Source organism: Mus musculus, chromosome 17 (genome assembly GCF_000001635.26).
Source record: "Mus musculus strain C57BL/6J chromosome 17, GRCm38.p6 C57BL/6J".
In the NCBI taxonomy this organism is placed as follows: Eukaryota; Metazoa; Chordata; class Mammalia; order Rodentia; family Muridae; genus Mus; species Mus musculus.
Genome location: NC_000083.6, coordinates 83,436,056 through 83,453,190, shown reverse-complemented (window position 1 = coordinate 83,453,190; position 17,135 = coordinate 83,436,056). Strand labels below are relative to the sequence as shown.

Genomic DNA, 17,135 nt, shown 5'->3' with positions numbered 1-17,135 from the left:
CCAGTTATCGTCAGTCATGGTAGAGCACACCTATAATCCTAGGAGGCAGTTTGGGCTACACAGTAAGTTCTAGACCAGCCTGGCCTATATAGCGAAAAATGTTAGAAAACAAAAAGCCAAATAAAAAACTAGTTATCTAAAGCCACACATTTTACTTTATTTTGAGAGATGGGGAAAGCTAATTGGTGCACGGCTCCTTCCTAGTAGACCCCGACAAAGAGCATAAGTGGATATAGCAAGCATTACTGACTGCACTCTTAAAAGGAGCACACTTTATGTCATGTGAACGATGTATCAACAAGGCTCTTACTGAGATTAACTTACTTTTCTATTAGAGCTGTCATTAAGTTTGCAAAATTAGCTGAAATTAACAAGGGTTTGGCATCACTAAAATGTCTTCAGCCGTAGCTGACCGTGAGAGCTGCGGTGCGTCCCTGGTAGAAAGGCGCAATGGACCTACTGCTCCCATCTACTGCCTCCAGCTAAACACAACCCACCTCTTGAGCAACACAGTATGATCAGTGGATGTCTGTCTACACAATTTATCCATCTTTGCTGACTGCACCCAGGTGCCCAGGAGAGAAAGGACATCTAAAAAAATGTGAATTTTCTGAGCACTGCCGAGTCCCTTAAGTCAAGGACAGAGGAAGGAAAAGAGTGTAAACAGTGAGCAGGCATATCGAAGCTCTCCCTTCTTGTACGTGGTCCAAGTAGTAAGTAGTTTTGAAATTACAAAACTAGTCAGACGTGGTGGTGCGTGCTTTAAGTCCCAGCACTTGGGAGGCAGAGGCAGGCAGATCTCTGAGTTCAAGACCAGCCTGGTCTACAGAGCTAGTTTCAAGACAGCCAGGGCTACACAGAAAAATCTTGTTTTGAAACATGCCATACCCCCAATTAACCCCCACCTCCAAAAGGAAAGAAATTGCAAAAACAGCTAGGCATGGTGGCACACACTTTTACTCCCTGCACGCAGGCGGCATAGACTGTGGATCTCTATGCGTTCCAGGTCAGTCAGTTAGGTCCACCAGTCAGACCCTGTCTAACACAAACACCCATTAAACATCAGGTGTGAACACCATGGCTCCCTGTGAAAAATGCACAAAGGAAAATCAAAGTTTTCTGTTCTTAATTCAGCCACCCTGTTACTTAAAGAACTGTCTCATCAGGATAAAACCTCCATCACGTGAGTGGCTCGGTTCCACTCACTGCCTTTCAAGCTGGGATGCTGACACAAAGCCCAGATAGTAACTAAGTTAAAAAAAAATGCTGTGTTTCACATTTAAGCATATTCCAAGTTTCTTTTACAGACTATAAATAAAACATTACAGTTGAAAAATCTTTCTCTTATGAATCCATAATTCTGTCAGTCTAACTTAGGTTAAACATTTGAAATACTTGCTGAGAAAAATTACTGTTTTTGAGTTTAAAGACTTTATGCTGAGGTTTAACTGTGTGGCCAAGCCTACCCAAGTCTAATGGCAAGCTCTTCTGTTCCTCTCATTGCCAAGAGAGAGTCTCCATGACCAGCAGGTTATCTCGCCTGACCAGGGAGGACAGCTGGAAGGCTCTGTCCACTCAAACACAGACACAGACGCAGGCAGACGGTAGCACCAGGCCAGGCTCTTACCACCTAGGCGAAGGCCCGTGCACGTGACGTGCTGAGTGAGCAGGCCAAAAGGCTGGACCTCTGAGTTCTGGAACAGGAGCCTGACAAAGAGTTAGGGTGATAAACATTTGTAAAACGTCTTCTTCCTGTGTGCCTGGCTTGTGCCTTGCTAATGTGTGGGAAGAAGGCCAAGCCCTCCCAGCAGGGTTGGGAAGAGGGGTGCAGGTAGGAAAGGAAAGGAGGGACAGAACTATGGCTCGCTCATTCTCTCCGTTTGTCTTTCCTAACAGCATGACCATGAGTTCTGCTGAGGACCAGCTCAGGAGAGTGAAACTTTATATAGTTTAAATTAGTATGTATGTGTTCTCCCTCTCATATTAAACTTCTGGAGGGAAGAGTTCTATATGGTTACACGTAGATTATATATGCACAACGAATAACTTCCTTAGAAGGCTCTTTCTGGAGCGCTCTCCTGGTTGGTAAGGGATGCAGCGCTGAAGGAGAAGATACCTTTAGGTCCTTTCCCGGGCGGGGGCTCTACCATCGTTTTGCTCCAGATCAGCATGACTCCACCCGAGTCTCCAGTGAGAACATCTCCATTCCCCAAGAATGCCAAACACTGAACGAATTTTGGTTTTTCATATTTCTATAATAAAATGAGAATTTTTAGTTTTCTCTTTGGCATGGTGATTTTATACTTACCCTACAATAAAAGATTAAACACACACACACACACACACACACACACACACACCTACATACACCCACACACAAACAATGATGTTCCAACAGTCTGATCCTTACCCCAAAAATTCCCTGTTTTCTTGTTAGTGAGTTGCCACTCCAGGTCCAGAAAAAAATATGAGATTTACCACATGTTATTATTGTATTTGCATCTGTTGGGTGGAATTCTACAGCCAAAACAACTTCGTTTGTTGTCTGTGGGAAAAAAAAGTGATAGTTTTAAAAGAATGTATATTCTTACTATTACCAAAATCTAATTAGAGTTCATTATAAAGTCAGAAAAAATAGTTTAGGAAGTTTGCTTTTTCTCCTAACACTTATTTTTCCAAAAAAAAAAAAAAAACAACAAAAAAAACCCCAAACAAACCAGAATTTTTAGTAAGATTTAAATTTGATATACTTATGCTATTATAGCAATTCTTTTGCTACTTTTTATAAGACATTTGTTAAGAACTATAGCTTACGTCTTACATATTTGGGAAAGCACACTATGTAAGATGCAAGAGCCATGTGATGTTTAAAAGCTCAAAGCAGCAGAGCTAGAGAGAGACCACATCTCCTTTTAGTCATCCAGCCCGTGCCCGTGCTTAGGAAGGCAGAGGGTGAGCTCTGTCTGCTTCACCTAAGCAGAAGCGCACACAGTGTACTCCTTTAATGGTTACAGGCTTTTCCAACCCTGAATGAGTTCCATTCATGTTGATGTTAAATGCTGTGAAATATAAAATACTCTTTGGAAAAGGATGGAGGGGGAGGAGGGGGAGGGAGAGAATGAATCTCCTGCTGACTGGAATTAGGGTAGTTCCACTCTTTTTTCTTTTAGCTATCGTAAACTACAATGTAATCTGCATTCTGGTGAACCAATCACGTCAACTGATTTCTGTTGAGTTTATATACTCTGGAGAGCAACAGGCTATGTCAGCAAGTAGGCACATGTTAGCAAGTAATGCCAAATAGTTACCCACACAGCAGCACTTCCATCCCGACCTACCAACAACCCACACAGCAGTGCTTCCATCCCAACCTTCAAACACACACATAGTAGAAGGCATTTACCAAGCACTCAAATCTTTATGATGTAGGCAAGGACAGTCTCCTGCTAGAATAACATGCAGGAGGAAAGTGGGGAGAGAAGGCCCAGGTATCTAGCTAGCCCTAGAACCCAGTCCTTCTTAACAAAATGCTCCCCCCCCCCCAACCCCCAAGGCTTTCCTTTCTACCCTGAATAGGAACAAATAAATACTCTGGAGTTAAGTTTTAGTTGCTTTACAATGACCAATTCTGGCAACGGACATCTAGGAGTTTGAGGAATCTGGATGAGAGAAAAGAGGGGAAGAGACAAGCACAAGCCTGTGGTCTTGAATGACTACAGCATCTACACTGACAATCAGGAGACTGTGACACGTTATTCTTCATTTGTGATAGATTGCATTCATATACAATGCCTGGGAAAGCTGAACCAGAGATCAGACAGGAACACTCTCAGTAGAGGGCCTGCAACACATCCTGGAAAGGGGTAAAGAACGGCCAGCGGGGGAACCAGGACTTCCCGGGGTAGACCTAACTACAAAAGAGAAAACACTTCTGTAGTTCATTTGCTTCAACTCCCCTACACATCAGTGCTCTCTAAATTATACAGAACGGATTATTTGTCTTCGCTTATGTTTTTAAGGTGAGATTTTCTGACAGAGAATTTCAAGTACAATCAATTGTACCTTGCTTGCTTTAGAAGTTACAATAACAAAAACCCATTTTTAAGGGAAAAAGTAAAAAACTTGCAATTTATCAAAAATAACCCTAACAAAAGAGACAAGGTGCTGAAGCAAAGTATATCCTTTACTTGTTAATCATGTTTATGCACATGTATGTCTGTGTGCTTGCTCACACCTAAGTGCAGGTGCCCATGGAGGCCTGACTTCCAGAGAGCTGGAGTCACGGGTGGTACATGATGTGTGGGTGCTGGGAGCTGGTCCTCTGCAAGAGCAGGACCAGTTAGTTCTACCTGCTGAACCATCTCTAACCTTGGAAACATAGTCTTCTTTAAGAACTTATAAAAGCCCTTCTGTAGTCTTAACATTTCTGCCCCATGTAAATGCAGCTGCGATGCTAACTTACAATCTTCCTACAAGCCAGGCTGAGCCACACCAGGGTTCTGCAATATTCCACAGCACTCACAAATTCTACAATCCCTTTAAATGTTACAGCATTGTTTATAATCATTATACAGAAACCTTATTATTTTTAAATATGACCTTCAGTTATATCAAGCATGCTCTTAAGGGTAAAGGTTCCCTTTAGACTTATAAAGCTTTAAAGACTGACTGAAAAGCCCGATTCATGAGACAGCAGCAGCTAAGCAGAGCGCTCAGCGTGAGGAGGGACTGCACTCAGTGTTTTCTGAAAAGGTTCCACGCCAGCTTTGAAGGTTTATCTAACTGTACTGTTAAAAGTCACAGAATCTGATAAACTGGAAAAAAACAAAACGAAACAAAAACATTTACTCTTATAACCTGGATAGGCATATATTATAGATCCGAATACCTTTAAAAATACTTTAAAATTCAATATCCAAAGTTTATGTGATTTACCTTTATTTCTGCGATTTTTGATTTTTTCTGCCAGTCCCATACAGTAAGCATGTGCTCATTGGAGTCATCAATAACGCATAAATGAACACCTGAATCCTAAATAAGTAAATTTGAAGGAAAAATGCCATTACTATTTGTTAAACTCGAAAAACAATTGAATGTACTATTTACAAAAACTGTGTTTTTTTAGGAAGAGAAACACACTAACTTTCGTCCTATGTCCAGCTTTGCTCCTGACTGACTCCCACCAGCCAGTGAGCAACAGCCCACCTCTGCGACTCTCTCAGTCCCTTCGCTCTCTTATGCTTCTTTCTTGCTGTTAGAAATATGTAAGGCAATTCTCCAAGCAGGAGCTGCACAGAAATATATGTAATTCTATGTACTTCTGTCTTTGAAGAACTTTGAATAGTTTGATGAAATATGCTAAAATTATATGATACTTTAAAGTCCACTGATTTCAGCTTTTGTAACATAAATGAGATAGATGAAGATAAATATTTTTCTATCTTATTTTTCTGAAACCACCTTCATTCCCACAGATAATGTAAGTTTAAGAGAAGGAACTAGGGATGAGGTCAAACAATTTATTTCTTGTAGCATCATTGGTGGTATATGCCTCAAAATGTCACTGGAACAGATGCTCTGGTGAAGCTGGGGGGCAGCACTTGCCTCTCTTTGTCTCCCTCACTTGAAATGGTCATCAGAATTAAGGATAGCTACAGAGTACGGACTATGTACATAGTCTGAATACTCAATCACAGCACAGAGCCAGGCCACTAGCCCCTGCCACCATCCACCAGAGCACAGAGCCAGGCCACTAGCCCCTGCCACCAGTGCTCTGTTTTGCTTCCTCCCCTTTTCTTGGCCTGCCAGACTCCTGTCACTTGGTGCCTACAAACCAGCAAAGCTGTTAAACTCAACTAAATTTTCTGCTTCAAAAATCTCTCTTTTTTTTAATGATCTACAACTCTTGTAAGTCAGAATATAGCTACTGGCAGGTAAGAACTGAAGAGGTAATATGAACAGCTAAACATACTCTGAAATGTAAAATGAAATCCACTTGAAAATTTAATACAGGTTTCTTACATACTTCAAAAATGTAATCACGAATCCAAGAAAAAGTCATGTGCTCAGATGAGCAACATCTTACTTTCCTCTCATAATAAACCCTGAAAGATGAAAGGATATTGCTACACACAATTATTAAAAATGATTTTTTTGGCTGCATGTATGTGTGTATCACATGAATGTCTGGTACCTCTTAAGGCCAAAGAGGATGTCAGATCTGTTGGAAGTGAGTTAGAGATGGTTGTGAGCCATCATGTGGATCTTGGGAACCAAACCCAGATCCTCTGTAAGAGCAACAAGTGACCTCAACCATGAAGCCATTTCTCCAGATCACTATATACTATCAGAACTAATATTCATGGATCTTTAGGGAATACAAAGATCTGATTGGTTCCTTTTTCTCATGTAATATCAGAAAAGATTATTTTATAGAAATGAAATGTCATGTCTGAATTACCTAATAAGATGAATATGTCCTATGATACAAACTGAAATTAAGTCATGTCTTATTGCTTATTTCAATTTCCCTCCACTACTCCACTGGTACCCTATCTCAGGACAAAGACAATGTGCGGGTTCAAATTGAGTACTGCCCCCACAGACTCTGAGCTGAATGCTTGGTTATCGGGGAGTGGCACTATCTGAAAGGATTAGGAGGTGTGGCCATACTGGAGTGAGTTTGTCCCTGGGGATGGGCTTTGAAGTCTTAGAAGCCCATGCCAAGCCCAAGTCTTTTTCAGTTGCCTGTAGAAACTCTCAGATACCATGTCTATCTGCATGCCACCATACTCCCTGCAACGACGACAATGGATTAAACCTCTGAAACTGTAAGCATGCCCTAATTAAATGCCTTCTTTTATAAGTTGTTGTGGTCATGGTATCTTTATAACAACTCCATGACAGCAACAGAACAACAAGAGAGACAAATTAAATATAACTAAATGTAGTATCTTGATCCTAAATCATATCCTAAATCCTAAATTGAATTTAATACTTTAATCAAATTACAATATTTAACAATAGCTATGTTGGAAATAACTTGCATCTCATTTTTGGATGGATACATGATCCCACACATTCATAAAACAAATTCAGGCAGATTGCTTACTTTAAATAATAACTGTGACTTACTGCTTTTGAAAAATCCAGGCATCCTACTCCACGCTCAAAAGTTCCAAGTCCAATAACATGCAGTGTGGTAAGACTTACTGAATCCCACACCCTGACATGGGGTTGCAGAGGCTGCAAAACATAAGACAGGTCTAACATATCTAGGTGGGTGCAGATAGGTACAAAAACTACCTCACAGCAGGTATGTACACCACTACCAACAGCAACTTGCCCTATTTTTGTTTGCTTGTTTTTGTTTTTTTTGAAACAGAGTCTCACCATTATGTAGTTCTAGCTGTCCTGGAACTCACTATGTAGACCAGGTTGGCCTCAAATTCTCAGGTATCACCTGCTTATGTCTCCTGAGTGCTGGGACTAAAGGCGTGCACCACCATACCCAGCCTAACCCCCCACTTTAGTAAGATAAAAACTACTAAATTCAGACATGCCTCCAAAGAATTTTTTTTAAATATTTACTTATTATTTTATATGAGTACTCTGTCTTAGCACACACCAGAAGAGGGAATCAGATCCCATCATAGATGGTTGTGACACATGGGTGCTGGGAATTGAACTCAGGACCTCTGGAAGAGGAGTCAATTGAATAGGTATGTTTCCCCCTCATACTATGAAAATAAGGACAGCAAATAATTTGCATATTTAATGTTTCACACATGATTAAGTGTATGCCATATACAAAAATCATTTACTCCTCATAATCTGTGATCTTTGGAGATAAGTAGACTAAGATATAGAGACTATAACCAGCTTTTACAGCCACTAAAAGGTGGATGTAATTGTAATGTACTCTATTAGCTTGCTTAATTAATCAGCCAGTATAGTAGCTAATATTTTGCTATTTTTGAGACGGGATCATAAAACTTTATCCAGGCTGATCTGATTCAAATAGTTCTCCTGCCTGAGGCCACCAAGAAGCAAGTACTCAGGTGTGGGTGACCATCCATTCTTGATACTGCACTTTTAGTATATTATCTTTATTCTTAAAACATAATGTACTTAAAAAAAACAAAAACAAATGTATCTACGTACTAAGTTCTATGGAAACAACCCTTAAAAGAATATGGAACTGGAAGGGATCTTCAGAACCTTTAAAATAGAGCTCACTTGCAGGTCTTCTCTGCGGCAAATGAACCCACAGAACAGCATGTGCATGAGCTGGTCATGGTCAGTACTCACTGCCGATCTCAGAAATGAGATGTCAGTTGAAACAACTCAGTGAAACCAACTAGTAACCCAAACTCTCAGTGTGTCTAAGTGCTGTGCTAATACACAATCACCACCCCACCCCCATTCTAGAGATCCTCTCCGATAACCTTCAGGCAGTGAGACAGCAGGCAGACACGTGAACTGGCGCTTACCCTTCCATCTTTGTCTACTCCGGCTATCTGTCCAGTTGCAATTCTAATCTTGTCAGGATGTACAGCAAGGCTAAAAAGCAGTATTTATCATAACTTTAAACACAGAAACATGTGAAACAGCATAAAGACACCTGTGTATCAACATTTTTTTAAGCAGATAGTTTTCAGTCTTAAAACCACACCTGATCTATTTATTTTTATTAGTAAATTAAGCAAGTTTCTAATTTTCTTTCTTATTAATGTTAATAAATTAATGGAACACTGAATTCATAGAAAATATTTAGTCATAATTTGGCTCAGAGTAAGAATGGAAACGATTTTTATCTGTTCAAATATACTTAGGCAAATATCTTGACATCATTTTATGAAGTTCAGTATGGTCCAGTGTAATCTTCATCTATTAAAATTTAAGTATAGCTTCATCTTAAACAATCTTACACATCTACTAACAACAATTCTTTAGAATTTCAGGCATTTCTACTTTTCTACAAACAAAAACCAGCAGTAAACATCTTCTAACATAATTTTACTGACCTATAACTATTTCTTAATGTTAAGCTTTTGTAAATCTAACCCAGAGCAAGAAATTCTAAAGGAAACGGAAAACACTGTAGCAACTGCACTCTGACCATGGTGCACAGGCCCCCAACCACAAAGCTGCGAGTGTGCATTCCTGTGTATGTGTGCAAGCCTGCCTGTGGAGGCTGGAGGACAATGTTGGGTGTCTTCCTCTATCACTCGCCACCTGACTTAATATTTGCAATTATACTTTTCATTACATTTATTTACTTGTGTGCAAGCCCATGGTTATGAGTGAGTAAGTGCCCATGGCTGTGTGTGGGTTAAGTACATGCGGCTGTGGAGATCAGAGAGCAGCTTGTGGGAGCTGGTTCTCTCCACTCACCATGTGGGTCACATGGTCAGGTTCTTTGGCAAGTGCCACTGGTGTACTTAGAGGTGGGAGTGTGTGTGTGTGTGTGTGTGCACATGCGTCCTCCATAGAGTTTGCCACATTCACCTTACTCACTCAACTCACTGCCTACTCTGCCTCATTTTTTGACCCTAGAGTGTTCTGTTTTGGCTCCACCGTCTGGCAGCCAGCCTGAGCATGGCCTGTCTCCATCACAGTAACCGACATGATCGTGCCCAGTTTTCACACTGGTGCTACCAGGGACTATAGCTCAGGTCTCATACTTGCATACAAGCTTTAACACTGAACCATTTCCCTAGCTCCTGATGACAAAAATCACTGTCTTTCTGTCCCTTTCTAGAATCCTTCTATATACTAGAACAATTAACATGTATTTATGGAGAGAGGGCATGTGAAGGTCAGAGGTAGACTGTCCGAGTCAGTGTTCTCCTACTCTGGAGGCTCTTGGGACTGAGCTCAGCTTGTCAGTTGGCTCCCTTGCTGAGCCCTCCTATATCAAGGGGTCAGCTCAATTGCAGAGACTTTTTGTTCTTGCTATATATTGCTAATCATTTTCCAGAAGAACAGTATTAGTCACATGAGATAAAAATGTTCCAAATTTCTATAATTTCTCCATGATAAGAATTGTATCTTGTGAAATGTTTCAACAATCTGGCATAAATAATATCAGGTTTTCCTTTCTAAGGAGGCTAGTGTTCTTATATCTTCTTAAACAATTTATATCCTGAATCGAGATTTAAAAAAAACAACAAACAAAACCCCATCCAAACCTCTAGGGGCTAGAGAGATGGCTCAGTAGTGAAGAGAACTCTGGCAGCTGATAACTGTTCCCAGTTCTGGGGATTTAACACCCTTATACAAGCATACACACAGTCAAAACACCAATGCTCATAAAATAAAAATAATTAACTCATCATTAAGAAAACCTCTAGCACATTAATGTTTTTGCTGTATTTAACTCTTTCTTTTCAAACAAAAATTTTAAATTGTAATTTCTGCACCAGGTAATGCATGGCTCCAATATCAAAAGCTACTTAAAGTCTTTTTCCTACCTGCACCAATTAGAAGGACTTCTCTAACTTTCTCTTAATCTTGACTCCTGACACTATTTATAGGTAACTGTGATAACTTCTTTCCATAGGAAACTGTAAGAAATACTTCACACATGTGGAAGTCAAAATATTTTGCACGACTTTCTTTGCCCACAGGAGTGGGAACACACTTGTCTGTCTGCTCTTTTACCATGTGCAGGGTACAGGGCTTCCAACTTCCTGTTACTGCTGTTTCCTTCTTGTTCCTAAGGCAGGGAGTCACCAGGCTGACTTCCACACTCTGACCTCCACACATACTACAACTAGCACCCAGCTGAGACAGATATGAGATACTTCTCTTACTCTTGTAACATTGCATGGATTCTGTATATATAATATTGCAAATATAAATGTATTTTTACCTTTTCTGAAGGCTATCATCTATGTAGTAACCTATAACATTCATACATAAGTGAAATTCTTATTTAATTATCAGAACAGTATAAAGAAGCTAAGCTTTTAAATGCCAGAAAACAATGGATTCTAGTAACATATGATTGAATTATCTAAAGAGCAGCAACACTGACTAAAACCCAAGCCTAAGCATCTAAAAAGAGCTCTGCATTTACAGTCTGATGCCATACCAGATACTAAGAATCCCATTCAGGTTTTGGTTTCTCTCCTTCTAAGAGGAAAACCTGAAACTCAAAACGTATCACACAGAATAAATCCTTAATAAATACTAAGTAAATTTACAAAAAACTACTTCCAGAAATTCATAGCAACCAGTCTGTCCTACATGGATCGCATACAATAGACCAGGCGGGAAGGGATACAGACCTGAAGCAGCAGGGTAGATTAACTGAGATTTAGAGCAGTGTATTCTATTGCTATTGATACCACAGTGTGTGTGTTTTTTTTTTTTTTTTTTTTTTTTTTTGGCTTTTCGAGACAGGGTTTCTCTGTATAGCCCTGGCTGTCCTGGAACTCACTTTGTAGACCAGGTTGTCCTGGAACTCAGAAATCTGCCTGCCTCTGCCTCCCAAGTGCTGGGATTAAAGGCATGTGCCACCACGCCCGGCACCACAGTGTTTTTAAGAATGTTAATGACTTACTTTAAAAATATAGTGCATAGAATACACTGTATACATGTATATAATTATTATGTATATAATATGTAACATTATTACTTATAGTCTCAGCCTCCGATGGTGAACTTCAGTACAGCTCTGAGGATGCCGACTATGGAGGAGCTAGGCAGGCACACGGATGCAACAGTGTTGATACTCACCATCTCACACAGTCTGTATGACCCAGGTAGTGTCGCTGAGTCCTCTCCTCATAATTAAACAGGACTACCACTGAGGCGATAAAATAAACTATCTCCCCTGTGGGAAGCAGGTATACATTCGCTCTACAGTCCTTTCCTCGATAACCGTATCTTGAATGAAAAGTCAAGGTTTTAAAGCAAATACTCAAGGCGTGTAAGAAGTTATGGAGGCACAAAGGAGAGAAAACCGGACTAGAGCCAGGACACTCACCTTCCCCTCTCATACCCAGACCTAAGTCTTATACTGTATTTGTCTTAATGTCCATATTCCTTGGACAAATATACTCTGAGCTCCTAGCATGTACCAAGCACAGTGCTAAGCACACAGCTCTGAACAAATCAGAAGTGGGGCCTGTGAGGCAGTGTGCTCAGGGGAAGCGTGCCTGTAAGGAGACCTGACTTACAAAGCACAAGGTAGGACCCGAGAAGGCTCATCCAGGAAATAACAAGCATGCTGGGCCTAAAATGAGAAATGAGGGACAGTCACCCTCTGTTTGCTGTATAGAGTAGCAATAAAGTCCTGTGCCAGATTCCAGGACTGGTGACCTTCTCCAAGCTCACCTCATTTTGTCCAATGTCTGAGTTTTTCGCACCCCACATGAGGCTTTCCAGGTGGAATCAGGAAAGCTCAGTAGTAAACTCTTGTGTGTATCTGAGCCTGGCAGAGTAGTAGTCAATTTCAGAATTAAGCATCCTTGCCAGTCTGAGCTCTTTAGATGATTCGCAATAGTTATGTGGTGGTAAGCTTAGGGAGCTAAGGCAGGAAGGCCAAGACTGCATAGGGAGCAGTGGCAAGACCTCATGTCTCAAAACAAACCAACCAACCGAAAAAAGGGTTCATCATTTCTCGTGTTATCAATTGTCAAATCAGTGTTTTACCTTCTTGCAGCAGCTCTGAGGCAGGTATTAACCCTTTCTAAAAGAATTTTCTGATTCACAAGGCAAGTGCAGAGCCAACACTCTGCCACTGGCCTTCTAGTCTGGAACCATCCCTGCCATGTCACTGTTACCTGCTGTGGCGCTCATGGGATGCTGTTGTCCTGTCTGTATTAATTCTGATGATTTTAAATTGCTATTAGCAAAATATAGCCAACACATTTTAGAGATCCTGTCTCCTTTTTAATTTCTCAAGTGCTTCTTAAGTTTGTTACGTTTTATTCCTGGCGTAAGGAGAATTTGATTCATTAGATAAGCAACTTTTTATTAAACTAGGACAAAGCAAATAGATTTGTTTCATGTCTGTGAAGGATACACCCACTCCAGTTTGAGCTTCTCTGGAGGCAGTTCTGTTCTGATGTCATCATAGTTGTCAACATCCGAAGGAATGAACATTGTAATTGGCCGACCTCGCATAAACATTTTAATATATTCTCCTTCTGTTGAAACACAAGACAAAGATTAAAGCACATAAATTTCCCAAAAATTGTAGGAAAGATGATTTGATTATTGATATGATGAAAACACGACAAGAGCAGCTGCTGAAGCTTTCCAATGTATGTTTTAACATACTATAGAGCATACGTAGAAAACAAAGTGGCACTGTTAATCTCTAGTCCAAAAGAGTGGAAGCAAAAATGAAAACAAATAGCAATCTGAAGCCGTTCACTTAGTTGGGAATAACTGTGTTCATCCAAATTTAGTTTTCTCGTCTACATATTTCTACAAGAAGCTTAAAAAGCTCAAGTAAAAAATGCAAACCTTTATGACTGAGGATTCTTGCAAAGTAGAAAAAAATTAGACAGACAACAATCATGTTTATCACACTACTTACTCAACCTAAACAACAAGACCTCGAAAATTAAAGAACTTCTGCATAAATAAACACATAACAAAGTAAAAACAAGTTATGGACCAGGAGACATGACTGTAAATCATGTCTACAGTAAGGTGGTTAATCTCTAAACACATAATGGATGCCAGCTCAATAGTTAAAAACAAACCAAGGCAACCCCCTCTTTAAATGCATTTAAAAATGAGTAAATACTTTGAAAATACTTCTAAAAAAAAAAGACAGGGCTGGAGAGATGGCTCAGCGGTTAAGAGCACTGACTGCTCTTCTAGAGGTCCGGAGTTCAATTCCCAGCAACCACATGGTAGCTCACAACCATCTGTAATGGGATCTGATGCCATCTTCTGGAGTGTCTGAGATCAGCTACAGTGTACTCACATACATAAAATAAATAAATCTAAAACAACAACAACAAAACCTCCCATAAAAATAGTCAACAAGCAATTTGAAAAAAACATGCAACATCAATAGTAATCCAAGGAAATATGATTGAAAACTGCATTGCATGTCATTCCAGACCTGTTAGAATGAGTAACAAAAACAAAGCATAGACGAGGATATGGAAAAGTGAGTGACTGAATATGCTGCCATAGTGGAAATGTAGGGCGGAGGCTCTTCAGAGAATTTAAATACAATTACGGTGTCATCTGGCAATCCTACTACTGGATACTTTCCAAAAGAATCTAAGTCCAGACCATGAACAGAGATCAACGCTAACTCTCATGTTCACAGCAGCACTATTCCTAACAGCCAACATCTGCAAGCAATGGGAAAATATGTGGTATATACATGTACATGAGCCACTCACAGAAAAACAGCTACTCCTTGATTCATACGACATATTTCAAACAGTCACACTCATGAATCGGAGGAGTGATAGTAATCTAGGGGTTATAGGAAACGGGAAATGAGTGACAGAACTTCAGCCAAGAAAGTGGAATAGAAGCTTACGTCTACCATACAACATCACACTAGCCAATATTAACTAAACTGCATGATTTTAGACAGCAGATTTCATGTCAGGTGTTTATACCAAAACCCAAAACTCACGATCTTGGACCACCATGAGAAAAGGACTCACAGACTACTTCACGTTAAGATAAGAGGAATAAGATAAGAGATATGCAGACACTTCTCACACCTCACAACTGTGCCTTCAATCAGCCTTGTATCAACAACCAAATTCAACTATAACACAATCATTTTCAAGACAATGAGAAAACAGTATTTCTCTTGTTACTAGCACCATAGGTTCTGAAACAACCTTTGTTTACATAAATCAATAGTTGTTTATAAGATTTTCAAGTCTCACACTAAAACATTTTTAAAAGATGAGTCAGAATCAAACCAACACTGACTGTGCATCTCTTACCACGGAAAACAGATGGGAACCGGTCATGGTGGGCATGTCTGCAATCCTAGCACTCAGGGGTGGAAGCAAGAGCGTCACCCACAAATCCAAGGGTGACCTGGTCTCTATAACTGAGTTTCACACCTATATACTGAGACCTTGTGTCAAGACACAAAACAATGGGAAAAACCCACAGATGGAGTGTTTATTCCTGGAAGAAAACTAAACCCAACACCGACCTCACCTAGCATCCTGATGATCCATACAGATATGTCACCACATGAAATGGTAGTCAAAGCTAAAGGGAAGGAGAAAGAGGCTGGGCACAACAGGACAGGAATGTCTAGTGCTTACCAACTTGTCTGACACAAAATGGAAGTGTGTCATCATCAACCAGAGGCTGATGTGATCTTAATATCTCTATTTTTTTAACAAATTATTTATTTATTTTATGTATATAGAGAGTACACCATTGCTGTCTTCAGACATACTAGATCCCATTACAGATGAGCCACCATGTGGTTGCTGGGAATTGAACTCAGGACCTCTGGAAGAGCAGTCGGTGCTCTTAACCACCAAGCCATCTCTCCAACCCTTAGTATCTCTATTAATGACTCAAGTTACCTAGGAAAAACAGTGTGGTAATCCAATATGCAAAATTTAGTAGTTCATATAACTATGAAGAGGAAGATAAATTTCTTGTGGGGTGTCTGTCTGTAACCATTATTTCAGATTAAAAAGCTGCACTTACTGTAGGTGAGAAGTTCAAGTTATTTTTATTATTATCACTCACAGTGTGCCCAGCCTTAGGGTTTGATCTAAGAACAGGGTAAGACCTCCTCCACTATGGTTTTAACAACACATGACGCATGTCATTATTACTTCTGAATCTAAGAGTGGGCCTTAATTTCCTGATGGTTTTTAGCGTAGCTGAACTTTGATGATAAGGAAACCATTACCAGCTGTAAATACCCCCTTCTAGAATCAGCTTTACCCTTGGGGGTAGTGGTAATCTACTCTTAAAGGTGCTGATCTGTGACATAACTTCCTTGGTGGTTTTTAAAAGAACATCAAATTGTTGAATCCATTTTTAAGTTTCTCCTAGAATGTTTGATCTGATCAAAGGTGTCCATGATCAGTGTATTCTGAATAACAAATGACAGATTAGTAGGTACCTCCATTGCTCCTGAAGGGAAGCAGAGCTGAAAGGCCTGAGAACGTCATCCTCTCATGAACTGTTAAGCTGAGAAACCAATTACTTAAGACAACAAAGGAGCTATTGGTGCTCACTGTTTTTTCTGCTATGAAATAAAACTGTCAGTGTATGAAAAGCTTTGTCATCTGAACTGGTACCACACTGAAGACCATATAGAACGTAAGAAGAACATGAACACTTTCTGGCACTGAGAAGAAAGCAATACAATACACGATTAAAGAAAGACTGGCTGGGATCTGAAATCCAGTTTATTTTCTAATAGCTGTGAGACATGGGTTCGCTTTCTTAGCATATAAAATGGTAATACGACTACTTGGAATTATGACTAAATAAGTTAATATAATATGGAACATAATTTGAGGCCCTTGAGAAGGATGTGTAACTTTTATTCTATTGTTCTGATACAGGGCTTAGCTATGTCTATGTAATCCAAGATACTCTCAAACTTGAGTGCTGGGCCTACATGCATGTGCCACTGTGTGTGGCAAACAGTAACCATGTAAAACACAGTTTAGCAATTTGCTTATGTTTAATATTCCATTTTCTCTGCATAAACTTTTAAAGTGGCCACCCACAGGATAGCAGGTATGCCAGCATTCTGATGATTCTACCATGTATACTTTAAAAGCACGGGCCATGAACTCAGGCATCCGTGTGGTCAAAAAATGAAAACGAGACAAGTGGGAGGTGACAGGCTGACGGGTGTGACGCAGAGGCACAGTTCAGGGAGCAGTACAACTAAGTTCATTTTTCCAGAGAAATAGCAAAACAATAATTTACTGTGAACTCTCCCAACTGTAAATGCTTACGTCTTTGAAAGTGTGAGAGGGAGAGAATGGGAGAGTGACTCAGTGCATGAATGAAAATGACAAGCCCCTGCCTGGCCAACAGTCAGCTTTAGCAGACAGTCCTGTGCACGGGAATCGACAATGTGAAGATGAAGCTCCTTTCTCTCTAGCAACTGGCGTTCTTGCTGCTGGTGTTTTCTTGACTCT

The 17,135-nt window shown here is 40.1% G+C and overlaps 1 protein-coding gene across 16 annotated transcripts in view; it reads right to left on the bottom strand.

The window, feature by feature from the left end:
- The window catches only part of Eml4 (echinoderm microtubule associated protein like 4), a 129,432-nt gene that overhangs the window by 27,171 nt on the left and 85,126 nt on the right, over nucleotides 1-17,135 (bottom strand). For all 16 annotated transcript variants that reach the window (XM_006525155.3, XM_006525157.3, XM_006525158.3 and 13 more), the window contains 7 exons: nucleotides 13,037-13,160; nucleotides 11,746-11,895; nucleotides 8,493-8,562; nucleotides 7,135-7,245; nucleotides 4,936-5,031; nucleotides 2,411-2,545; nucleotides 2,117-2,252 (listed from right to left, as the gene is read on the bottom strand). In XM_006525155.3, the coding sequence (XP_006525218.1) occupies nucleotides 2,117-2,252; nucleotides 2,411-2,545; nucleotides 4,936-5,031; nucleotides 7,135-7,245; nucleotides 8,493-8,562; nucleotides 11,746-11,895; nucleotides 13,037-13,160 (822 nt within the window). The remainder of the gene's footprint in view (nucleotides 1-2,116; nucleotides 2,253-2,410; nucleotides 2,546-4,935; nucleotides 5,032-7,134; nucleotides 7,246-8,492; nucleotides 8,563-11,745; nucleotides 11,896-13,036; nucleotides 13,161-17,135) is intronic.